This window comes from Acanthopagrus latus, chromosome 5 (genome assembly GCF_904848185.1).
Source record: "Acanthopagrus latus isolate v.2019 chromosome 5, fAcaLat1.1, whole genome shotgun sequence".
Classification (NCBI taxonomy): domain Eukaryota; kingdom Metazoa; phylum Chordata; class Actinopteri; order Spariformes; family Sparidae; genus Acanthopagrus; species Acanthopagrus latus.
Window position 1 is genome coordinate 31,141,420 of NC_051043.1, and position 20,116 is coordinate 31,161,535.

The window sequence follows — 20,116 nt, forward strand, 5'->3', positions numbered from 1 at the left end:
AATCAGATGAAGACAGTGAAGCTTCCAATCAATCAGTCAATCACTCAGACAGTCAGTCCAGGACAATACCAACACACACAGCTGATGACTGTAACTGTATCACACTCTGTTTTAAGTAGCTGCGAATCAACACTATGCCTTTACTCTGAAAATCGATGTTCAGCTTCCTGTACTGTTGATGTCAGTCAGTCACTTCCTGTTTGAGTCCACATGTGTTTCTCATTGGGGCATCTCTCTCTCTCTCTCTCTCTCTGTCTCTCTCTCTCTCTCTCTCTCTCTGTCTCTCTCTCTCTCTCTCTCTCTCTGTCTCTCTCTGTCTCTCTCTCTCTCTGTCTCTCTCTCTCTCTCTCTCTCTCTCTCTCTGTCTCTCTGTCTCTCTGTCTCTCTCTCTGTCTCTCTCTCTCTGTCTCTGTCTCTCTCTCTCTCTCTCTCTCTCTGTCTCTCTCTGTCTCTCTCTCTCTTTCTGACCCACCTGTCTCTCTCTCTCTCTCTCTCTCTCTCTCTCTCTCTGTCTCTCTCTCTCTCTCTCTCTCTCTCTCTCTCTCTCTCTCTCTCTCTCTCTCTCTCTGTCTCTCTCTCTCTTTCTGACCCACCTGTCTCTCTCTCTCTCTCTCTCTCTGTCTCTCTCTCTCTCTCTCTCTCTGTCTCTGTCTGTCTCTCTCTCTCTCTGTCTGTCTCTCTCTCTCTGTCTCTCTCTCTCTCTCTGTCTCTCTCTCTCTCTCTCTCTCTCTCTCTGTCTCTGTCTCTCTGTCTCTCTCTCTCTCTCTGTCTGTCTCTCTCTCTCTCTGTCTCTCTCTCTCTCTCTCTCTCTCTCTCTCTCTCTGTCTCTCTCTGTCTCTCTCTCTCTCTGTCTCTCTCTCTCTCTGTCTCTGTCTCTCTGTCTCTCTCTCTCTCTCTGTCTCTCTCTCTCTCTCTCTCTCTCTCTCTCTCTCTTCGTTAGTCAGTGTCTCTCGCCCACAGCACAGCAGATGGTCTCTCTCTCTCTGAGGATCTCTTTCTGTTTCCACAACGATGTGAAGACACACACACGCACGCACACAATCAGGAAAAAGTTTGATTTGGATCTGTTTCATCATTTGAAGACAACGAGGTAATGTTATCGATTATTAATTCCAATCAGTGATTGTGAGCAGTTAGTGATTGCTAGAAAATATATGTTTAAAATGTATGTGTTTAATATGTTTGTTTATATATATAAATATATATATATATATATATATATATATATATATATATATATATATATATATATATATATATATATATATACTATTTATTACTTTACCATTATTTATGACTTTTGTATTCCTTTCTCACTTTGTTTTACTACTGTTGCAAGACAATTTCCCTCGGGATAAATAAAGTCTTCTTGAATCTTGAATCTTGAATCTTATATATATATATATATATATATATATATATATATATATATATATATAGATAGATAGATAGATAGATAGATAGATAGATAGATAGATATATATATATAGCTGATAGATAGATAGATAGATAGATAGATAGATAGATAGATAGATAGATAGATAGATAGATAGATAGATAGATAGATAGATAGATAGATAGATAGATATAGATAGATAGATAGATAGATATATTACACAACATGATGAAGTTTGTAAAGAAGAGAAATGTATTGATCTGATGTTGATTTAAAGACAAAAGAGTGAACGTCTGGTACCGACACTAAATGGACCTGCTGTTTTTAAAGTGAACCTGTTTTATAGCAACACGGCTTCTGATGAAGAGAGAGCTGTTCTCAGCTTGGTTCTGTTGGTGACTCTGATCCGTCAGACTAAAGTGAATGTGACAGAAACAGACGCTGAGAATCTCCAACCAGCTGCTCGGCTTTACTTCACCTCACCGACACGTCTGTAGGATCCACCTGAACATATTCAGCTGTTGGAACCTGCGGGATGACAGGGAGGTTCTACAGATCACTGAGAAAGACCTGAGGACGACCTGGTTTCCTTAGTTACCAAGGACCTAGTCCTAGTTCTGTGACTTATTTAGGTTCTTTAGGTTCACAAGATATTTCTACGGATATCAACGAAGGACAGAAGTTCTAGAGGTCCTCAAGTTGGTTCTAGACGGTTTATGAGATCAGGGGATGGAGCTTCTATATTGAGGTCAGCTCAGCAAACTACAGTGAAATAAGAAAGACCCGAAGAAAAAAACCTGAAGTGAACGTTTAGTCTTTGCAGCAGCAGTGTTCGCACCTGATTCAGGTGTGTTTGTTTTTCAGGATGATGCTGAACGACAGCTGGACCATCATGAACAACAGCAGCTCCGAGCTCGACAGCAAACGACCAAACAAACACAAGGTACATGCTAAGCTAGCTGGTTACTTTGTTAGCTTACTCCCACACCCAGTGTGAACTGTGAAACTGACATGCTCCTTTGTAGGCGTTTGTGTACCGTCAGTATTCTTTCCTGCATCAAGTGACTCTGCAGCTGTTACAGGTGATCATCAGATCCGGCTCTGATTGGCTGTGATGGTGAACAGTGTTCAGGTGTGATGAGGTATTCGGGTTCAGGCTGCTGATCCGTTTGTGTTCATCTCGAAAATCGTTCAGTCATTCTCAAGTTAAATGATGTCACCTGCTGTGTCTCAGTTCAGGTCTGCATCCTTCAGAGAAGCATCTGAAGGCCAACTACATCACGAAGTTTGTCCCAGTCCGAATCCTCCAGATGCTCCTTCTTCTCCCTGTTTCTGGAGGATGCACCGCTACGATCCCTCGTGGCCTCACGTATCCCAAAATTCTTTGCAAGGCTGAACAATAAGAGAGGGAGAGAAAATGGCGACATCGCGTGGCGTAGATTGTCATTTTTGCGGGCCTGGGTGGCAGAAATCAAAATCGAAATGATGTAAGGGTAACACATCTGGTGACGCAACCAGGAAATGCTCCAGAGGCTAGACCGTCACATTTAACAACAGCTGACAAGGTTAACAAGGTCTCTGAAGGACTCGCCTTCAAAGACCACAGAGGCCGAGTCCTTCAGAGGACGCAGACCCTGAACTGAGACACAGCAAGTGTCTGCCACATTGGCACCTGATCACTATCACTAGCATGTGCAGCTCCCAACAGAGATCCGAAAGAAGTGAGATGTCTCACTCCTCATCATCTTCCTTCACCAGCTCTAGAATAAAGGACGTGTGTGATTTAGAACATTATCAGTGAAGATCTTTAAACCAGCTGAAAGTCTGCTGGATGAATTCTGATGTTGACGACCTGCTGCTGTGTGCTGCTCATCAGGACAGACAAACTGAAGACACAGACAGGCAGACGGACGAGAGTTCATTGGTGTTAATCTGGAGTTAAACTGTCGGATCAAAGTGTCTCTAATCTGCCGCAGCTGTCTCTGTCACTGATGTCCACTGAGGATATACAGATTAAACACACAGACAGGTTTAACACTGCAGGGGCCGTGTTCAACATGTTCCTCCATCACCCCCACCCAAAACTACATCCACCTCCCTACAGCCTCCATCAGGCTGCTGTTCCCTCTGATTGGTGGAGGACAAGACCTGCAGACAAAAGTGAATGTTCAAAAATCAATCAGTTGTAACAAAATCTGTCAGTCAAACATGACATCATCACAGCACGCTGCAATAACAAACCAGTGCAGGCTGGGAGCTGGTGCTTACATGCCGGGGAGGGGGGCAGGGGTGGATTGGAGTTCAGCCCCAACAGACTTTTAAAGGTGTAGTCTGCAGGATTTAAATGTGTTGATGTTTTCTTTCGTGATCAGTCAGGTAACACTCTGTTACCTCAGAGGCAGTCAACCATGTTGGACCGCCATGTTTCTACACAGGCTCAGAACTGACAAACCAATCACTGGAGAGACAGTAGGGGTGGGAGATGGGTGGGAGACGGGGGGAGGGGAGGTTCAGTTGATCTGCAACTCCATCACTAGATGTCACTAAATCATACTGGACCTTCAAGTCTGTGTGTGTGTGTGTGTGTGTGTGTGTGTGTGTGTGTGTGTGTGTTCAGAAATGCTGCAGTTTCCTGTTGTGGTCCGCCATTGTGGTGGTCATCATCGTAACTGTCATCACAGCGACAGTCACCATTCTGTACCTGAACCAGTATCCTCTTCCCTTCATCAGCAGGTAAACACACCTGTCTCACCTGGCTCACTGTCTGTCTGCATCACTGTCTGTGTTATTGACCATCTCTGTTAATATAGTAACAGGGGAAGAGTCTCCTCCTCCTCACCTGTGATCTCAACCAATCCCAAAGAGTCTGGCGCCCTAGTGTCGGTGTCACGTGTCTCAGATGGTGAGCCAATCAGCATCTTCCTGGACCCGAACTGTCCAGACTACAGCGACAACTTCCTGCGTTGGGAGGCGCTGCAGAGCTCCCTGCTGCGAGCGCTATCCAATCACAATACTGACAGCTGGCAGGAGACTGGAGTAGTCCAGAAGCTGGGGGAGGAGCTGAAGGTGTTGTTAGGCCACACCCACAACCTGAGGATCGACACTGATTCACTGAAAAGAGGTCAAGGTGTTCTGGACCAAAGACTGGACGGACTGCAGAGTGAGCAGAGCCGCATCATCCAGGTGACTGACTCACCTGTACACATGATCAATATTAATATAATAAGTTCCATAACATACACCTGCAGAGCCACCCTTATACAGGTGAGACGGGTAGGTTAATATTAATGAAATTTGTGTGTCTCACCTGTCCAGGTGTTGTCTGACAGTCACTCAGGTGTGTTGAAGTTGGCTGCAGGTTTCAGTGATTCTCTACTCAGCCTGCAGACGGAGACAGAGAGTCTGAGGAGACTCAACAGTGAGCTGCAGACAGACAGCAAGTACAAAGGTAACACAAACACACACACAGGTAACACTTATACACACAGGTAACACACACACTCTCTCTGTGGATGTCTCTCGCCCTCAGCAGTCAGACCCAGAGACTGTAGTGATGTCATGGCAGCTGGCGCTTCTCAGGATGGAGTTTATTCCGTCTTCCCGACTCACGACCCCGACGGCTTCATGGTTTACTGTGACATGACCACTGAGGGAGGAGGCTGGACAGTACGACACGCACACACACACACACACGTTAGCTTGTTCATTAATCATCTTAACAAGGCAACAAACAGGAAGCTGTCAGGTTCACCTGGTTTCACCTGCAGATAATTGTTTTGGTTCATTTATTCATTTGATTATTGATTTTTATTGATTATATATGTTTAAGTGTACAACAAACTGATCAGCTGATCGTCACCTGCTGAATCACGTGTGTGTGTGTGTGTGTGTGTGTGTGTGTGTGTGTGTGTGCGCAGGTGATCCAGAGGAGGGAGGATGGCACGGTGAACTTTTTCCGAGGTTGGGATGCGTACAGAGATGGCTTCGGAAAAACTACAGGAGAGCACTGGCTAGGTGTGACATACACACACACATGCACACACACACACACACACACACACACACACACACACACACACACACACACACACACACACACACACACACACACAGAGTAGAACAAGTTACACCTGTTGAGAAACAAGTTCATCTTCCAGAGCTGCTGCAACCATGAGGTCATCCAGGTTCTCTGCCGGCTGACATCACAACAGTGTTGTCATGGTGATGGACTGTTGTCACTGAAGGTTCCTCTCTTTCCCCTCATCCTCCTCCAACACCCATGTTGTAACCTGAGGAACCTGGGTGTAATCCTCGATGACGGACTGTCCTGCGCCCCAAACATCACTGCTATGGCCCAATCCTGCAGATTTGCCCTCTACAACATCTGCAGGATCATCTCCCTCCTGGACTACAATACCTCCCTCCCTGGACTCTCAGCCTCTGAGACTGAACCACTGCAGTGTATCCAGAACGCTGCAGCGCCTCGTTTGCAATCCACCCAGACTCTCCCATGTGACCCGCCTCCTCCATGACCTCCACTGGCTTCCTGTTTCGGCCCACATCCGATTCCAGATGATGGTGCTGGACTTCAAGGCCGTCAACAGAACTGAACCCGTCTACCTCCAAACCCTGGTCAGACCACGCGGCCCAGAGAGAGCACTGCACTCTTCTACATCAGCGGGCCGGCTGGTACCGCCATCGCTGAGAGCAAACAAAGCTGCTCAGAGAAGTCACGACTCTTCCCTGTTCTGGAGCCTCAGAGGTGGAACAAACTCCCGACCAACGTCAGGACAGCAGAGTCTCTGTGTCTGCAGCAGGAGACTCAAGACTCACTTGTTCAGACTTCATCAGGACTCCCTCCCTACAAAGCTTCAGGTGGTGCCTCCATCTGAAGCTCCACCTGAGAGTCAAGTGTCAAGGGCATAACAACAACAGCAACAGTTCCCCCTGTCTCTCTCTCTCCTGTCTCACCTGTCACGCCCCCTTCCTGTCTCCCTCTCAGGTCTCCAGAGGATCTATTCTCTGACCCGGTCCGGTGGTTATGAGTTGAGGATCGACATGGCTGACTTCGATAATGCCACAGCATTCGCCCGTTACTCCGACTTCTCTGTTGGTCGAGACTCTGTGAACCCAGAGGAAGACGGATACCCGCTGACCGTGGACGGGTTCTCAGGGACGGCAGGTACATATACTGGTACTACTGCAGCACTCTACTACAGTAGTATGCAGCAGTCCTAACAGGTGTTCACCTTTCCTCCAGGTGACTCCCTCCTGAAGCACTCTGGGATGCAGTTCACCACCAAAGACCGCGACCAGGACCAGTCCGAGAACAACTGTGCAGCATACTACCAGGGGGCGTGGTGGTACCGCAACTGCCACACCTCCAACCTGAATGGGCAGTACCTGAGAGGAGGCCACGCCTCCTACGCAGATGGTGTGGAGTGGTCCAGCTGGACAGGCTGGCAGTACTCGCTGCGCTTCACCGAGATGAAGATACGACCGAGCACCAAACCAGACTCCTCATCATCCACAACCTGACCCCTGACCTCTGACTCCTGGCTTATGACTTCTGACCTCAGACGTCTGACCACTGACCCCTGACTTCTGATGTCTGACTCCTGATGTCTGACTTCTGACCTCTGACTCCTGACTTCTGATCGCTGACTTCTGATGTCTGACCCCTGACCTCTGACTGCTGACCTCTGTTTTATAAAATGTGAGAATTTGTTCATAAAGATTCAAATCAATGTGTTCTGATCAATAACTTTTCATATTGATGATGTCAGAGTTGATGTAGAGCTGACTGATTAAAGTGTTTCTGACTGAACTGAAGCTCTGCCTCCATCTGTTGTTGTCAATATATAAATTAGAAATATCTGATCAATGGAGTATTGAGTATTAAATACTACCTGTAAGGGCGGCTGTAGATCAGCGGGTAGAGCAGGTCGACTAGTGATCAAAAGGTCGCTAGTTTAAATCCCGGCTCAGGGCAAGGCTGAGCTGCATGTCGAAGTGTCTTTGAGCAAGATACTGAACCCCACTCATCAGTGAGGGCCCTGCGATGAGCTGGCGACTTGTCCAGGGAGCACCCTGCCCTCACCCTGAGACAAGGCTGGGATTGGCTCCAGCAGCAACACCCCGTGACCCCATGGAAAGGGATAAGCGGTTACGGATAATGGCATGACATGACATACTACCTGTATTCTACTTGAGTGTCTCTATGTTCTGTCACATTATACTCCATTACATGTATCTAATTACTTTAGTTCCTCTGCGGGTAAATACATCACCAAGTGTTCATCTTTGGTATGACAGCTGGTCAGAGGATGAATGATTGCTGACAGACTTAAATTACATGAAAATCTTCAAAATTGTTTATATACATTTAACATCAGATACTTTAGTACTTTACTGGAGTAATTGTCACATGAGTGACTTTCACTTTTATATATATACCTTAGAACCTCCATATCCCTACGCATTAGCACACTGGGCAACAGGCGATCTGTGAGCAGCGAAATACAGTGTGAGGCCCAGTTGCTGGACCAGAGGTTTACTTTCGATAAAAATGAAACTTAACAGACCGTAGATCCTCCGTATCTCTACACATTAGCACAACTGCGTAGGGATACAGAGCTTCTATGGTTGACAAAAATGTAGTGCCAAAAGAAAGGGTGGTCTGACGGCGATGTAAAGCGGTGTGAATTTTCCCTATACAACATACACTCTAACTGTTAAGTTAAAGGTACCTGGAGTTAAAGGTACGTGGAGTTAAAGGTACGTCAAGTTAAAGGTACGTGGAGTTAAAGGTACGTCAAGTTAAAGGTACGTGGAGTTAAAGGTACGTCAAGTTAAAGGTACCTGGAGTTAAAGGTACGTTGAGTTAAAGGTTCCTGGAGTTAAAGGTACGTGGAGTTAAAGGTACCTGGAGTTAAAGGTACGTGGAGTTAAAGGTACCTGGAGTTAAAGGTACGTCAAGTTAAAGGTACCTGGAGTTAAAGGTACGTGGAGTTAAAGGTACGTCATGTTAAAGGTACCTGGAGTTAAAAGTTGTCCAAAAATCTTCTTTTTAACAAACTCTGTATACACAAACAATGTTCTCAATGCTGGTGTTCATGTGTAGAGACCCTGGTGATACTACGAGCTGAGTTTCATGTTGTGTCGAGCCTTCTTACTGTTTTAAAATGCTAACATAGAATTTACCCCATGCACTTCCATTGAAAGTGAGGTTGACCTAAAACAAAACTACAGTAAATCTTAAAAGTGCTTCTTTTGTTGTAATTATGTTTTTACACAAAGGTTTGACTCATATACATTCACAAAAAAAGCCTAGGTTGTATTTTGGCGAGAGTTTCACTTTAAAGGTATTATGGAGTTAAAGGTGGAAGATAACATTTAATTTACAGTGATAATAATTAAAAGCGCAAAAATCATGTGTGTGTTTCTGAGTGAGCGTTACAAAGTCTGATGGTACCAGGTACCAGCTGAGCCGGTCCATTAGACAGCTGGGTTTTTAACGCCATGGCTTTACTTTGACTCCAGTTGGACTGTCAGTTCCTCCTCGTGTGCTGTCAGTTCTTACTGGTGGACTGCTCCTGGCCTGTTTTATACTTAGTGTGTGTGTGTGTGTGTGTGTGTGTGTGTGTTCAGTGTTTTTCCAGCCTCTCTCTGAACAGCTGACAGTAGAAGAAGAAGGCCAGCTCATCTATTTATAGCAGAGTCTCTCAGAGTCTCAGACCTGATCTGTCTCAGTCTTGCAGCACTGCACGCTGCCACACCACCACCTGTCCACTGCCACCGCCATGCCCGGCAGCCGGGCCCGGAGCAGGGCTAGAGACCGGAACGACGTCCTGAACCGGCCCGAGTTTCAGTCCCTGAACCAGCCCCCCCGCAGGGAGCAGGGGGCAGGGGAGGGGAGGGGGAGCAGTGGTCCAAGGAGAATCTCAGTTAGACAGCCGAGTCAGCAGGACGACTCGGCAGCGAGGTAAGACTCAGAGGCTCCGCCCACTGACATCACAACTGGTCCTGAACCAGGACCAGGAACCAGGCTCAGACTGCAGACTTCAGTTTAGAGATGACATGTATCCTTCATGTCAGGAATCAGATCAGAACCAGAACCTACTGCAGAGACACCAGTCACCACATTGGCACCAGACTCCCTTAACAAATGTGTCAGTTTAGTGAGTTGTTGAGTTGGAGACACTTTATAAACTCTGTGAAACTCTGTCTCTGACTCATTCTGCATTATTTGGACCTTCTTGTTCATTCAGCAAATGTTCTACATGAACTTCTTTCTGTCTTTGAGTAGAAACATGGAGTCTGGTTGTCTCAGTGATGGACGGGTTTGTTTCATACAGAGCAGGAAGTGACATCACATCACAGGTGTTCTCAGACTGTCCTGGTCTCTGTGTCCACAGGGGCTCCAGGGACTCCTCAGAGGGGCCCTCAGCAGCTGATGGAGGTCAGAAGGATGCATCTCGCTGGCCAGAGCAGGACTGTATGCAACTGAATCCCTCCTTTCGAGGCATCGCCATCAACTCCCTGCTCGCCATTGACATCAGCCTTTCCAAGCGTCTGGGGGTGTGTGCAGGGACCCACGGCTCCGGGGCCCCACTGCGCTCCATGGTGACCCTGCTGGCCCTCAGTGGCCACGCCCTCACTTGGCTGTGTGGGACTCTGATCTGTCTGTGGAGGAGCAACACATTGGCCGGACAGGAAGTCCTCGTCAACCTGCTGCTGGGTGAGAAACTGAAGTCTAATTGTCAGCAGTCAGGACACCATCTTAACCCTGTCTGTCTCTGTGCTGTCTGACACCCTGTCTGTCTGTCTCAGTGCTGTCTGACACCCTGCCTGTCTGTCTCTGTGCTGTCTGACACCCTGTCTGTCTGTCTCAGTGCTGTCTGACACCCTGCCTGTCTGTCTCTGTGCTGTCTGACACCCTGTCTGTCTGTCTCAGTGCTGTCTGACACCCTGCCTGTCTGTCTCTGTGCTGTCTGACACCCTGTCTGTCTGTCTCAGTGCTGTCTGACACCCTGCCTGCCTGTCTCTGTGCTGTCTGACACCCTGTCTGTCTGTCTGTCTCAGTGCTGTCTGACACCCTGCCCGTCTGTCTCAGTGCTGTCTGACACCCTGTCTGTCTGTCTCAGTGCTGTCTGACACCCTGTCTGTCTGTCTCAGTGCTGTCTGACACCCCGCCTGTCTGTCTCAGTGCTGTCTGACACCCCGTCTGTCTGTCTCTGTGCTGTCTGACACCCTGCCTGTCTGTCTCTGTGCTGTCTGACACCCTGCCTGTCTGTCTCAGTGCTGTCTGACACCCTGCCTGTCTGTCTCTCCACAGCTCTGATCCTGGACCTGATGACGGTTGCTGGGATGCAGAAGTTGGTCAAACGCAAAGGACCATGGGATTTCCCTCCAGGGTTTTTGGACTACGTTGCCATGGATATCTACTCTTTCCCAGCAGCTCACGCCAGCCGAGCCGTCATGGTGTCCAAGTTCCTGCTGACCCACCTGGTGCTGGCGGTCAGTGGCTTCATCATCATCATCATCATCATCATCATTATCATTATTTACTATTATCAATGTGTTTGATCTGCTGCAGCTTGAAACATCAATACAGTTCACAGCTACGTTAACATGCATCTGATGTGATGTCACTTCCTGCTCTATATGAAGTGTGTGTGACATCACTCAGTTCTCTGCTCTCAGTATAGTTTAGTATAGTTTCAGGCTAATGTAACCAGACTGATGTGTCAGCCAATCAGATGAGAGCTGATTTTAAATCTAGCTGCACTGATTATTTCAAAATAAAAGACTTTCTGTTGACTCTCTGCAGTTGATCAGCTCTAAACTGAACTTCACCAATCAGGATCAGATAAACCAGTACCGCGGATCAGGACCACCCTGACTTGACCAGTAATGTGTGCCTGTCCTCCAGGTGCCCCTGAGGATCCTGCTCTACCTGTGGGCCTTCCTGGTGGGCGTGTCCCGGGTGCTGCTGGGTAAACACCACCTGTCAGATGTCGGTTGTGGCTTCGCTCTCGGCTTCCTGCACTTCACTCTGGTCGAGTCCGTCTGGCTCGACTCGTCCACCTGCCAGACCCTCATCTCCATCGGCACCCTGCGCTGGACTCCACTGGTGTAGACCGGACTGGTCTGGACTCGTCCAGACTGGTCTGTCTGGACTCCACACTCTGGACATAGGTTTTAAACTGGTTTGGATTAAACAACAAAATAATGTAGTTATGGTCTGGACTGGTCTGTCTGGACATGCCTCATTTGGACCAGTCTGGATCTGGTAGTGCTGGATTCTGTTGGTCCAGAAGAGAAACAAAGACTGACTGAAGCCTCCATGTTAAAGTCTTAAATTCACTGTGCTAGCATAAGCATTAGCTGCTCACAGGTTGATGCTGCCTTAAGGTTTGCAACCAGCTGTGTGTGTGTGTGTGTGTGTGTGTGTGTGTGTGTGATTTTATGTTTTTTAATGTTGCAGAATTATATATTTCAGTATGTTTGCTGACAACATCAGAAACAGTCTATGGGAGCCCTTTTAGGGGCCAGTGAGGACATTTCTTCTCCTCAGTCTGATCTCAACTGTTTTGCCTCCAGATCTGATGAATAAAAACATTTTTACAGGATAATCGTACAACATTCTTCTAAATTCAAGGTGAATTTTAAAATGTTTTTTTTGTTCCAGGAGAAAAAACACATGAATGTGTGAAACTGAGGAAGTAATAATAATGTAAGCATGAGTGTAGCGCCCTCTGCTGGAGTGACACAACAACCTCCAGTGGTCGACACTGACAAACACCAACTTTGTGTTAGAAAAGTGTTTTCACCTGGAATTTTATATTTTGACCCTTTTTGTTGCACATAAAAAATAAATAAATGTGAAATTATATTTCAACCAGTTCTCAAATCATAAACACAAGACGCAGTTCAGATCAGACGGGATTAACGTGAATTGATATAATCTGGATTACAGTCTGTAAAGTTAACAACATTTCAGACTTCAGGTTTGAATCTCAGGAATCACGCTGAAGACTGTCAAACGCTGCAGCAACAAACACCACAGAAGATAAACCATAATGTTCAGGAAGTCTTTGAAATTAATAAAAAATCTTGTCAGATGTCTGTTGGACCAAAGTGCGTGTTCAGTGTTCGGTCAAACCACACGCGGATGCACACACAGACACAGACAGCTCATAGTCAAAAATTTTTATTTACAACAATTGAAAACAGAATTGAAGAAAAACTTCACTGTTTGTTTTCTCAGCTGAAACGTAATGAAGATGAAGAAGAGTTGCAGTGAGTCAGTGAACACAGCAGACACACACTCACACCCACATGAAGTCCAGATTCTGGATCGGGCCATGGTTCTTCTGTCTCTCTGGAGGAGAAATTGATGTCTTAGTGACATCATCAGTTTGTGCTTCGGGAACAAACGAAGATTGATGATTTCTTCCCTCATGCTGCTGGTGGCAGATGTGTGGTGCATTCATAGACCTCCACCTGCACCAAATCAGAACTTCCTGTAGTTTTATTGTCTAACAATAAAGGTCTTACAGAGAAATCATTTGTCTTCAACAGATCAGAAAACATTCTGTTTCATTTTGGATCGTCTGGATTTAAAGGGATAGCTGACGGAGAACCTCCGTATCCCTACGCATTAGCACAACTGCGTAGGGATACGGTTACGAGGATACGAGGTTCTACGGTTGACAAAAATGTAGTGCCAAAAGAAAGGGCGGTCTGACGGTGATGTAAAGCGGTGTGAATTTTCCCTTTAAAAACACACTTGAACTGTTACAGATTTTTTTAAGGTGAGCCTTGTTTTAGGTGGTTTATTTCTCTTTTTCTCTGGACTCTGTTCACTGCAGTACAAAGCTGAGCGTCTGGGCTGGAGCGGCTCTCTGCTGCTCCAAACTGAGGCTGTGCTGATCATGATTACGGTAGGGAACAGATCGACTATAGATACGGACTTTATATGACCCCACTTCAAAAACACAAAGTATCCCTATAAAGAGCTAACAAAACAGTGAAGTCGTCCTTTAAATGCTCTCCAACCAAACCCCACTCAGTGATTTTAGTTACAGTTGCATTTTTTACAGTGTGGACCAGGACTCTGTGGGACCTGGTCTGGTCTCTGAGTGTGTGTGTGTGTGTGTGTGTGTATATGTGTGTGTGTGCGTGCATGTGTGTGTGTGCGTGTGTGTGGATCATCAACTGACAATTCTGGGTGTTAGCGTTCGCGTCTCCTTCAGTCTAACAGTCACTCTTCCACAGTTTGATGGTTTTGTCGTTTTCTAGAGCAGCCGAGGCGATGATGTTTTCTGTTGGATGACAGGCGGTCGAGATCACCACATCTGCACGCACACGTGCACGCACACACACACACACACACACACACACACACACACACACACACACACACACTTTAGAAACACGTTATTCTTGTTATTCCTGTCTGACAGACGTCATGCAGCTTCACTTTGTTAAATTGTATCATCACAGACTTTAATCATTGAAGATGTGAAGATGAGGACAACATCAAACCAAGAGACAAATCTAGAGACTAAGAGTCATGTTGAGAGGTCAAAGGTCATACCTGTGTGTCCCTGTAGCTTCTGAACAATCTCTTTGGTCTGAAGGTTCCAGATGTAAACCATGCTGTCCTCAGAGCCCGACACGATCCACTGATACACACAGGTTAAAGGTCAAAGCACCCAAGACACACAAGTCAAAGATGAGATTAGAGACACAGGTGTGCTCAGGTGTGCTCAGGTGTGTTTGGTGTTTACCTTCCCTCCTGTGACTGAGAAGTTGGCGAAGATGCAGTACTTCTCATTCTTATGGCCGGTGTATGTCTTCAAACACTGGCAACACAAAGAGATGGGTCAGAGACAGGTCAGAGAGACGGGTCAGAGAGACGGGTCAGAGAGACGGGTCAGAGAGACGGGTCAGAGACGGGTCAGAGAGACAGGTCAGAGAGACGGGTCAGAGAGACGGGTCAGAGACAGGTCAGAGAGACGGGTCAGAGAGACGGGTCAGAGACAGGTCAGAGAGACGGGTCAGAGAGACGGGTCAGAGAGACGGGTCAGAGAGACGGGTCAGAGACGGGTCAGAGAGACGGGTCAGAGAGACGGGTCAGAGGGACGGGTCAGAGAGACAGGTCAGAGACGGGTCAGAGACGGGTCAGAGGGACGGGTCAGAGGGACGGGTCAGAGAGACGGGTCAGAGAGACGGGTCAGAGAGATGGGTCAGAGGGACGGGTCAGAGGGACGGGTCAGAGAGATGGGTCAGAGGGACAGGTCAGGGGGACAGACAGACAGTACCTTTCCTTTGCTGTAGTCCCAGAGCTTCAGTGTGCTGTGAAACAAAGAACACAGAGTCAGTCACTGTTAGCAGCTTACTATTAGCTTGAGCTCCAGTTCCCTCTGAGTCAAACAGAGCTGAGTCAAAGTTCAGTGAACTCTGAACTCTAACAGACAGGAAAAGATTCATCAAATGTCAGTTAGCAAGGTTAGCATCAGGCTAGTTAGTGTTATGATATTGAGCTACCTAAATGCTAAGAGAAGACTTTACAAGGAGTTCCTGTGGTGAACAAACATAAGCCTGGGTAAGATTCAGTGCTTTTAGCATGTTGTTAGCTTGTACAGTTATGAGTCCATGAGGCTAACATGAAGCTAGCTCACATTTAAACAGGTTAAAAGGAGCTGTGTTAGTGCTAAGTGGATCAGAGCACACTCTGAACTATAAAAACATGTTAAACATAAGGATGCTCAGCTGACAGCCGTGTACTGACTTGTCGAGCGTAGCAGCGAGGATGTATTTCCCGTTGGGAGAAAACTTGACAAAAGACACTGGAGGATTGTCGTCATCTGAGGAGACACAAATTACATGAACAGACAATTTGTGAGACTTTATTCTGTCCACAGCAAGGATGCGTTTGATGACATCACGTCTATTCAAAAAACAACAGTCTTTAAGTGTTCAAATTTTGTTATTTTTAAAAGGAAGAAAAAATCATTTGTTGAGCTAAAGGCTAACATCAGGATGCTAATATGCTAAATTGCTGACGTTTACCATGTTCTCCCACTGGGTTTAGCCTGTTAGCATGCTAACATGAGCTTATCATCAGTAATCAGCCCAGCGGATGCTGATGTGATGTCATCAGTCCTTCAGGTGATTGGTCATAAAACAGAATATTGGAAGTGATGAAATGTAATGAAATACATTTACTCAAGTACAATTCTGAGGTACTTGTACTTTACCTGAGTATTTCTATATATAGTTACTTTTTACTCAACTACTATAGTTACTTTACAGATTACATGCGGCATCATGATGCATTTTTAAATTAATTCATTTTCTCATCAATCAGACAGTGATGTGATGATCAGCTGACTCACAGTTTATACACGTTAGTATACTGATCAGTTACTTTACTGATACTTTAATACTTAACTATATTTAACATCAGATATGACTGGCTTTTACTCGAGTGCTCTTCATATGAGTGACTTTTATTTTAACAGCACATCTTTACTTTGACTCCAGCAGGACTGTTAATAAACAGAGCTGTCTGTTAAAGGGACAATCCGTAAAAAGTTCACTCACCAATCAGAGTCTTCAGACACTGTCCTGACGCTGTGTCCCATATACGACTGTAGACAGATAGGTAACAGACAGACAGACAATAATCATCCTTCATTCTCCTGCAGGGGGTGTCTCAAGTGTGTGTGTGTGTGTGTGTGTGTGTGTGTGTACCAGAGGCCATCATAGCTGCTGGAGACGATGAGCGAGCCGTCTCTGTTGAAGTGAACCTGAAGAATATAAAGGCAGGGACAGAGGTCAGAGGTCACAGCACCATGTGACCACCTGAGAACATCTTCATGTAAATCAGATCAATGACGTCTCTTATTTCTGGGTCAGAGGTCAAAACCTACTGCAGAGACGGGGTCAGAGTGAGCTGGCAGAGTCTTCAGACATTTTCCTGTTTTAACGTCCCAGATACGAACACTCTCATCAAACTACACACACACACACACACACACACACACACACACACTCACAAATATTATAATATGAATATTAATATAATCAGAAACACTCAGAATGTGTTTGTGTTGGCGCAGCGTACCGATCCAGACACCACCAGGTTGGACTGAGGGTTGAAGTTACAGCAGAAGACGTAGTTACTGTGACCCTTCAGAGTCTTTAGACACTTCCCCTGAGAGACAGACAGGTCAGAGAAAGAGACAGTCATGCAGAGAGACACACAATATTTTTATGCAAAGAAAGAAATAATTTCATAAAGAACATTTGCTGAATTTACAAGAAGCTTTAAATAAATCAGAATTTGTGGGTGTAATGTCTTATTAACGCAGTACTTCTCAAATAGTGGGGTGTTGGGGGGGTGTGAGAGGCAGGGCAGGAAGGTCTATTTCCACTGTATACGTGTCCGCTGCATTACGTCTCCGCCACGCCAGCGGAGCTGATAGGTTTCACTTTAGTCTACGTGTTAACTTCCACCAGGTCTGCTGCGCTGCGTATCTGCTCCATCCAGCTCCGGCAGTCCGGAGCCCTCTGGCACAAATACGCAGGACTTCTATTTCTGGCGGATACCAGATCTTAACGCAGCAATTCAGTTGAATTTAGCATGGAGCAGACAGGAAGTCAAGCGCCGAAATAACAAACAACATCTGGTTACTTTTCAAAATAAAACACTCCGTGTTGACACCAGCACACAAATCTCAAAAAAGAGACAAATACAAGCTCTTCTGCTGATCCTTTGGTCAGGAACACTTCCTGTTGTTGTTTTTATAACACAGACGTATAACTGCGATCGCGAATGATCATGTGATTATCATGGGAACTTGTAAGGCCAGCTGTCTACCGGAAAGACCTGTTTGTATGCCTAAAAACTCTGGCAGCGGACAGCATGAAACCATTTTGATTATCAGGTGATTGTATGCAGAATGCTGCAACTCATGAAGTGGTTTATACAGATAAATAAATAAATATTATCAGGTGCTCAACTGTATTTCAATTCAGGGGTGGGCGTGAAAAAAATTTCTGTCCTGTGGGGGGGCATGTCAAAAAATATATGAGAACCGCTGTCTTTGCGTATGTTCTATTCACAGAGACACTTCCTGGGTCGGGATGTGGATTCTGACGTGCTACTCTTTGTTTCCAATGATCGGAGCATCACATATATTTTATTTTGTAATGCACGGCTTCAGTCTTACAAACATAAACTTCCTCCTTATGCAGTAACAAATTTTGCTGTGTGCGCGGTCAAAAGAAAACTCTCCCACTGTGTCTGTGATCAGATTGCTTCCCTCTGACCACCACAGATATAATATAATACATCAGGACAGCTGGGAGAAATTCAACCATATATTTCCATAAATAATACCAAAATGATCAAGTAAATACTCTTACAACGGTCAAGGTACATAAGCAAACAATAATATTATGAATATATAATAGAATTAATCAGAATAAAGTAAAATGGCTCCGATAGTCAGAGACATAAATGTAAATAAAGTATAAATACTCACAAAACTCTGTGATTTTTAGGTTTAAGACCAAGTGGGTGAGTGAGTGTGTGTATGTGTGTGAGTGTATGTGAGTGTCTTACAGAGTTGTTGTCCCAGATCTTGAGTGTTTTGTCATCAGAGGCAGAAACCAGCAGGTTGGAGTCTGAAGACCAAGAGACATCAGAGATACCCTGAACACACACATGCACACACATGCGCGCGCGCACACACACACACACACACACACACACACACACACACACACAGCTAGGATCAGAACCAGGTCATGATTCACACTGGGTTTAAGATAAGGATCAGGACTGATGTCTCACCAGTTTGTGTCCAACGATGGATTTCTCAAACTTTCCGTCAAAAGCTCCCCAGATCTTTATCAGCTTGTCTGCAGCTGCAACAGAGACGTTACCATGGTTACCGCAACCTCACAGCACTCAGCCTGATGAGGTGACAAACACTAACACATCAGCTGGATCAAAGTGGTTCCTGTGAGAGTCCACCAGCTGTGTGTGTGTGTGTGTGTGTGTGTCCTCACAGGAGCTGGCGAGCCACTCTCCGTTGGGACTGAACTTGACAGAAGAGACGGCCTTTGTGTGTCCGGCCAACGTGAACTTCACAGTGTAGTTTGGTTTGGCTGGATTGGACTGGAGACACATACACACACACACACACACACACACACACACACACACACACACACAGAGTTACAGCAGATATAAAACAGTTATGCCTTCTACACTTGGAATCTTCACATCAGAACCAGGTATCATGTCCACATGGACACTGAGCTGCGCCTCCTGACCCTGAACACTGTTGGCTTCAAATCAACATGATGATTTATCGGAACTGTAATAATAATAATAATAATAGCAGGGGAACATATTTAATGATTAATACCGAGTTTAACTTGACTTTTGTTAAAGCAGAACTGAAGCTGGAGGTGATCACGTGATCAATCAATACCGAGAAATGGCCGCTGTTTACTGCTGATATTGATTATAGATCAGGTATAGACTGATGAAGCTGCGTGATGCACATAAACACTGTGATGAGACACTGGTCTGGGCTAACTGTTAGCTTATTGATAGCTTCCCGGACTGTCCCGGTGGACTCACCTTGCTGCCGGTGGACTCACCTTGCTCCCAGACCCGGAGGAGGAGGACGGAGGCGGCTTGATATTCTCTGTCTCCGGTTTCTTCTCCTCTGTCGCCATGTTGTCGAGCACTCAGCTGCTAGCCAGCGCTAGCCTCTGTTAGCTCTGTTATGATTCTCTGCTGCAGGACTGAAGATAAAGCTAGCTGCCAATGCTAACAGCGTTAACTGTAGCCTCTGCTGTCAGCGCGAGCTTCGGGTCAGAACCGGTTTGTGTGAACGTCCGGAACCGAGTGTGTACCGAGTCTGAACAGAGACCACTCAGTGCTGGACTGGATTGTTACAGCAGCAGATAGAACATCCTGTTAGCTTAGCTTCAGCCAGAATGTGCTGAACAGTACGTAGTTGCTACCACGCATGCGTGATAGATCGTTAGCCATACGGCGAGCGAAGAAGGCCAAAATAAATATACAGAAATGGAGGAAATAACAGCTGTTATAAATATAAATGTGTATTACTCACAGTGTGGAACATGACGTCACTCTGATCAGTTTGTCACATATGATCACACAGTGTCAAACAAACACATTAACACGTGACACACAGCAACCAATCACAACCATCTTATTATCATTATTATTATTATTATTATTATTATTATTATTATTATTATTATTATTATTACTACTACAGCAGGGACAGAACCAACGTGTCACTGTGTCAGCGTCACACTGGGCCCTGACTGGCTATGATGTGATGCTGAACTGAGGTGTCTCCTCCTCCTCCTCCTCCTCCTCAGGTGGATGTGAGAGCACTTGGTGAAGAGAGGACAGTGGATGCACATGCTCAGTGTGTAATGTTGTCATTCAGTGGTCTGGTGCTGATCAGGGATCAGTTGTTATTGAGCTTTGGACTCCAGCAACTCGTGATGAAGCTGATGATGACGGCAGCGATTGACCCCGTCCACCGCCACCCACCATTACACAGCGACCAATCACAGCAGGCGATCGAGACTCCAGGAAGCTCCGTCTGCTGACAATGACGAGATGTCGCACAACCTCGAGACAAGACC

The 20,116-nt window shown here is 46.0% G+C and overlaps 3 protein-coding genes across 6 annotated transcripts; 2 read left to right on the plus strand and 1 right to left on the minus strand.

Annotated features, from left to right (window-relative positions):
- Positions 1-933: 933 nt before the first annotated feature.
- On the plus strand, positions 934-7,213 carry LOC119019028 (fibrinogen C domain-containing protein 1-like). 2 transcript variants are annotated; one of them, XM_037097201.1, is made up of 9 exons: positions 934-1,090; positions 2,261-2,339; positions 4,014-4,129; positions 4,207-4,579; positions 4,712-4,844; positions 4,926-5,062; positions 5,314-5,410; positions 6,399-6,578; positions 6,657-7,213. In XM_037097201.1, the coding sequence occupies exons 1-9, from the start codon at positions 969-971 to the stop codon at positions 6,932-6,934; spliced, it is 1,515 nt and encodes a 504-aa protein (XP_036953096.1). In that variant the 5' UTR covers positions 934-968; the 3' UTR covers positions 6,935-7,213. The 2 variants fall into 2 exon arrangements, with proteins under 2 accessions (XP_036953096.1, XP_036953097.1); XM_037097202.1 differs by having other exon boundaries at positions 4,929-5,062.
- Positions 7,214-9,046: 1,833 nt separating this feature from the next.
- On the plus strand, positions 9,047-12,898 carry LOC119019031 (inactive phospholipid phosphatase 7-like). Of its 2 annotated transcripts, none has more exons than XM_037097209.1 (4): positions 9,047-9,380; positions 9,814-10,136; positions 10,734-10,915; positions 11,229-11,359. In XM_037097209.1, exons 1-4 carry the CDS (start codon positions 9,199-9,201, stop codon positions 11,298-11,300), a joined length of 759 nt encoding a protein of 252 aa, XP_036953104.1. In that variant the 5' UTR covers positions 9,047-9,198; the 3' UTR covers positions 11,301-11,359. The 2 variants fall into 2 exon arrangements, with proteins under 2 accessions (XP_036953104.1, XP_036953103.1); XM_037097208.1 differs by having other exon boundaries at positions 9,057-9,380; positions 11,331-12,898.
- On the minus strand, positions 12,596-19,438 carry LOC119019030 (WD repeat-containing protein 5-like). Of its 2 annotated transcripts, none has more exons than XM_037097207.1 (14): positions 19,088-19,438; positions 18,488-18,596; positions 18,270-18,343; positions 18,039-18,128; positions 16,536-16,625; positions 16,342-16,425; positions 16,163-16,218; positions 16,013-16,059; positions 15,198-15,273; positions 14,728-14,761; positions 14,194-14,268; positions 14,001-14,088; positions 13,624-13,758; positions 12,596-12,782 (listed from the first exon to the last, which is right to left on the minus strand). In XM_037097207.1, the coding sequence occupies exons 1-13, from the start codon at positions 19,163-19,165 to the stop codon at positions 13,658-13,660; spliced, it is 1,002 nt and encodes a 333-aa protein (XP_036953102.1). In that variant the 5' UTR covers positions 19,166-19,438; the 3' UTR covers positions 12,596-12,782; positions 13,624-13,657. The 2 variants fall into 2 exon arrangements, with proteins under 2 accessions (XP_036953102.1, XP_036953101.1); XM_037097206.1 differs by having other exon boundaries at positions 12,596-12,904; positions 19,088-19,436.
- Positions 19,439-20,116: the final 678 nt, after the last annotated feature.

Excerpts from the sequence above, each read along its gene's own strand:
- LOC119019028 (XM_037097201.1), top strand. The coding sequence starts at position 969 with ATGGTCTCTCTCTCTCTGAGGATCTCTTTCTGTTTCCACAACGATGTG. Across the intron at positions 5,063-5,313 it reads CTGAGGGAGGAGGCTGGACA|GTGATCCAGAGGAGGGAGGA; the intron begins GTACGACACGCA and ends GTGTGTGCGCAG. Across the intron at positions 5,411-6,398 it reads TACAGGAGAGCACTGGCTAG|GTCTCCAGAGGATCTATTCT; the intron begins GTGTGACATACA and ends TCTCCCTCTCAG.
- LOC119019031 (XM_037097208.1), top strand. The coding sequence starts at position 9,199 with ATGCCCGGCAGCCGGGCCCGGAGCAGGGCTAGAGACCGGAACGACGTC. Across the intron at positions 9,381-9,813 it reads CAGGACGACTCGGCAGCGAG|GGGCTCCAGGGACTCCTCAG; the intron begins GTAAGACTCAGA and ends CTGTGTCCACAG. Across the intron at positions 10,916-11,330 it reads TGACCCACCTGGTGCTGGCG|GTGCCCCTGAGGATCCTGCT; the intron begins GTCAGTGGCTTC and ends CCTGTCCTCCAG.
- LOC119019030 (XM_037097207.1), bottom strand. The coding sequence starts at position 19,165 with ATGGCGACAGAGGAGAAGAAACCGGAGACAGAGAATATCAAGCCGCCT. Across the intron at positions 16,626-18,038 it reads AGATCTGGGACAACAACTCT|GGGAAGTGTCTAAAGACTCT; the intron begins GTAAGACACTCA and ends TCTGTCTCTCAG. Across the intron at positions 16,060-16,162 it reads AGCAGCTATGATGGCCTCTG|TCGTATATGGGACACAGCGT; the intron begins GTACACACACAC and ends ATCTGTCTACAG.